The sequence below is a fragment of the Ornithodoros turicata genome, chromosome 6, assembly GCF_037126465.1.
Source record: "Ornithodoros turicata isolate Travis chromosome 6, ASM3712646v1, whole genome shotgun sequence".
Taxonomy (NCBI): Eukaryota; Metazoa; Arthropoda; class Arachnida; order Ixodida; family Argasidae; genus Ornithodoros; species Ornithodoros turicata.
The window spans coordinates 38,151,963-38,156,375 of record NC_088206.1 but is presented as its reverse complement, the minus strand read 5'-3'; the positions used below and the strand labels follow the sequence as shown (position 1 = coordinate 38,156,375).

Genomic DNA, 4,413 nt, shown 5'->3' with positions numbered 1-4,413 from the left:
AGGCAAGCCTGAGCGATGGGCAAGACCATAGGTCGGCATTTTCCTAAGAATTCAACATCACATCATGGTCAGTTTTCTGCAAAGCCCATCACATCACATCACCGTCATAAACCATCACATCACGAGCCCGTAACTCAACTTCAACTTCAGAATTCATCACATCATAACCCATCATTCAACTTCAACTTCAGAACCCATCACATCACATCACATCTTTCAGCTTCAACTTTAGAACACATCATCGACTTCAACTTCAGAAACCATCACAGACTTCAGAGCCCATCATCAGAATTCAACTTCAGACCCCATCGCGGTTTTGAAGTTGAATTCCTATGATGGGTTCTGAAGTCGGTGATAGATTTTGCAGTTGAAGTTTGTGATGGGGCTTTGAAGTTGAATTCCTATGATGGGTTCTGAAGTCGGTGATGGATTTTGAAGTTGAAGTTTGTGATGGGATTTTGAAGTTGAATTCCGATGATGGGTGCTGAAGTCGGTGATGGGGTTTTGAAGTTGATCCAACAAAGGCCTACGTGGGGTGTGTCCGGCTGCAGGATTACGACGCTAGCGTCCTGCTCGCCTGTGTTTGCGTGGGTTTCCTGGTAGTGCCGGCAAAAGCGTAAGCGAAGGAGGGGTATGCTGTTTGGAGGGTGCGGTCAGTCTGCACTCGGTTGGACTTTGGTCTATTCTCTAGAGAACGGGCCTGAGATTTTCCCTCTCCCTCGCGCGCCCCGCCCACCCGGAGCGCGCCAATGGGAGGACGCGTGGGCGGAGTGAGTCGACTTGACTGTCATCTGGGGGCAGAGGTTCGAGACGTGCTTTTCGCGATGCTACGTCCACGGGGTCGTTCCATCCACCATGGCCCTGAGTTGGCCCGTGTTCTAGAGATGGCGCTGCTCGATCTGTGAACCTAGGGACGCGCGTTCCTTGGGACCACGAAAATGGTCGGCGATATGTACTGAGTCATGATCCTGTGGCGGCCACCTACCGTAAAAGAAGACGGACAGCATGCCCTTTTCACGCACACGATCTCGATCATCATTCTCGCTCGCTCATTCCAGGAATAAACTGTCGCCCCATCGGACCTCTGTCCCAGTGTGGTTGCTCCTTACTAGCTCCCACATATTTGGTGACCCGAACGTTTCGCTCCTTCCTGCAACCAAGATTAAGCCATGGACCAACACCAAGGCGACCACAATCCGGCCACTGGTTCTGCCCAGGTCAACTTTACCGACATCAAACTGCCAAGCTTTTGGCACAACGACCCAGCCCTATGGTTTGTCCTGGCCGAGGCCGAATTCACCAAGCGACACATCACCAGCCAGCACACGAAGTACTACGCCGCCCTTACTGCTTTGTCTGCCTCAGTCATGGCGGAGGTCCGGGACATCGTGACGAACCCTCCCTCCGACAACCCTTATGATACTCTGAAGCAGCAAATTATCAAACGCTTGTCCGAGTCCCAGCAACAACGTCTGCGGCAACTGCTCACTACCGAGGAATTAGGTGATCGTAAGCCGACCCAATTTCTGAGGCGGATGTATCAGCTACTCGGAGACGAGTCCTCAGCGCTAGACGAGTCGATTTTGCGAGAACTGTTTCTCCAGCGACTTCCTCACACCGTCCAGATGATTCTCTCAGCCTCTCCCACTGTTCCCCTTCGCGAGTTGTCAGAGCTCGCGGACCGGATTATGGAAGCGACACCGCCTTTCGGAGCCTCCCACACGATTGCTGCTTTGCAGCCTTCCGCACGAGCGCCCTGTACAGCAGGAGCTGTGCAACCTGCTGCAACTACTGCAACCTGCTGTAATTGCGACTCGCTCCGCGAAGAGGTTCGCCAGCTCAACTCCGCGCTGTCCCGCTTATCTATACCCAGCTCCGCCCCAGATTCTGCCCCTTCCCATTGGCTAGAAGACGAAATCGCAGTACTCAAGACGCAGTTAGCGGCAATCTCCGCTCGCCCCAGGTCTCCAAGTCCTCGACGTTCATTCCGTCCGCGTTCCCGTTTCTCACCCAGCCGTCGTTTCTCGCCCAGGCGCACGCCACATTTCCAGCTCTGCTGGTATCATGAGCGTTTCGGCAAAGCAGCGACTAAGTGCCTGGAACCCTGCATCTTCCAGGAAAACACCAGCCCTGGCAACTAGGCGCGACGGCTGTTGCCGGTCCTCACCACGGTCGCCTCTTCTTTATCACCGATCATCCCTCGAAAATTCGATTTCTCGTCGACACCGGCGCCGCGGTCAGTGTCATCCCCGCCTCATCCATTGACCGCCGCCGCATTTACACCGGTCCTTCTCTACAAGCCGCCAACAAGAGCCCCATCAAGACGTACGGACAACGTTCGCTCACTCTCGACTTTGGCTTGCGGAGAACGTTCCGCTGGATTTTCTTCGTGGCCGACGTCGCGCATCCCATTTTAGGCGCCGATTTCCTCTCCCATTTCCATCTTGTAGTCAACATGCGTCATCGCTCTCTTACTGATGCAAACACCAAGCTCTGCGTGTCGGGTATGGCAACCGGCATCCCACCATCTTCTTTGAACCTGCTGCGCGCATCTTCTGTGTCCCCTTACGCCGCGATACTCGAAGACTTTCCCGACTTGACTTCACCATCTAACGATTTGCAAACAAAAAACAAACAAACCAACAAACGCGAGCATCGCTTGAGGACGCCGATCATGAAACGTACGTTTATTAAAAGTAAAAACAAACAAACGCGAGCATCGCTGAGGACGCCGATCATGAAACGTACGTTTATTAAAAGCAAAAACAAGCGAACACAGGAGCGGTCAAAATCCGACAATTCATTCCGCGAAGACAGAAAAAGAAGAAAAAAAAGAGAGAGAGAGACAGAAATGGGATCATGACTCAGTACATATCGCCGACCATTTTCGTGGTCCCAAGGAACGCGCGTCCCTACACTCTTAAAAATGAACTTCACCGCATAGCACGCTCCTAGCCAACCATAATCTCGAATGATATCGTTACCTGCCCTGATGTGTTGAAAACAGGAGGCGTACGCCTTTTTTGTGACACTTATGCTGTTCATAATTGTCACAAAAAAGGCGTACGCCTACCGTTTTCAACAAATCAGGGCAAATAACGATATCATTCGAGATTATGGTTGGCTAGGAGCGTGATATGCGGTGAAGTTCATTTTTAAGAGTGTAGGTTCACGGGGTTCACATAGAGTTACTGTACCGGGTACAATGACTCTTGGTTCACACAGAGCCATTTATAGGGAGAGTTTGGCCATTCTTTGATCTTATGCCGCCTCGTGGTTGGAGCCTATTTTGACGTCAGAGTCATCGTTGCGCCGCCCAAAAATCCTTAATCCAAGCAGAATCCGCTTATCAGCCATCTGGTGCGCGCCATATTGATGCTGTCCGTCAGCTTTGTTGTCGCAATGAATGCAATCTACAGGAATAACCGGCTTATGACCCACAGCCGCCTGTGATAAGGGGGGCTGTGTTGCCAAACTGAAAGAGTTCGAGGACGAAGGGCTTTCGAAGGACAATGTACGCACGTGTCTTTCCGCCTTCCATTGTAAACAACGATCAGCATCAATATGGCGTCGGTGACCGGCTGAAAACGGGACAACAATAGAGCACGATGAGGGAGGTGGCTTAGCCGTGACGTCGCATGACGCGCTTCAAGTTAGGCTCCTCCTAATGGCCAAACTCTCCCTATAAACGGCTCTGGGTTCACAGATCGAGCAGCGCCATCTCTAGAACACGGGCCGATTCAGGGCCATGGTGGATGGAACGACCGGAACGACTCGGAGAACAAGGAGCAGTCAAAAACAGGGACAACGACACAAGAAGACACACAAACCGGAACGACCCCGTGGACGTAGCATCGCGAAAAGCACGTATCGAACCTCTGCCCCCAGATGACACTCAAGTCGACTCACTCCGCCCACGCGTCCTCCCATTGGCGCGCTCCGGGTGGGCGGGGCGCGCGAGGGAGAGGGAAAATCTCAGGTGTGTTGCTTGCGCGTTGGGGTTGTTGCACAATGTTGCGCCCGTTGTTGACACGTAAGTCAGCGCAAAACACATTGCGCGTTCATGTGGCTTCGGGTGACCGCTGATGGGGTTTTGAAGTTGAATACCAACTTCGGTTGGTTTGTTGAAAGCGTTCGTTTGGAGTTCGTGGAGTGCACTTTTTAACGGAGAAGGTGATAAGGCCACTGGCAAGGTTCTATGAAATGTGCGCGGAAAATGGGAACTCGCAGAACTTGGAATTCTATTCTCACTTTGTGCCCAATTGACAAGGTATATTCGGAACTCCGCTCCCAACTTAATTTCAGCATGGTAGCAAGAACTTTCATTTCTCACTTAATTTCATTTTGAGAACTTGAAGGTTGTAACTTCATTACATATTTAGCTAAATGACGTACCTCGTAACTAGCAACTTT

At 51.6% G+C, this 4,413-nt stretch overlaps 1 protein-coding gene across 1 annotated transcript; it reads left to right on the top strand.

The window, feature by feature from the left end:
• The first annotated feature begins 1,169 nt into the window (after positions 1–1,169).
• On the top strand, positions 1,170–2,141 carry LOC135398501 (uncharacterized). The gene has a single exon (XM_064629903.1). The coding sequence runs from the start codon at positions 1,170–1,172 to the stop codon at positions 2,139–2,141; it is 972 nt and encodes a 323-aa protein (XP_064485973.1).
• Positions 2,142–4,413: the final 2,272 nt, after the last annotated feature.

Coding starts and splice junctions, on each gene's coding strand:
- LOC135398501 (XM_064629903.1), top strand. CDS start 1,170: ATGGACCAACACCAAGGCGACCACAATCCGGCCACTGGTTCTGCCCAG.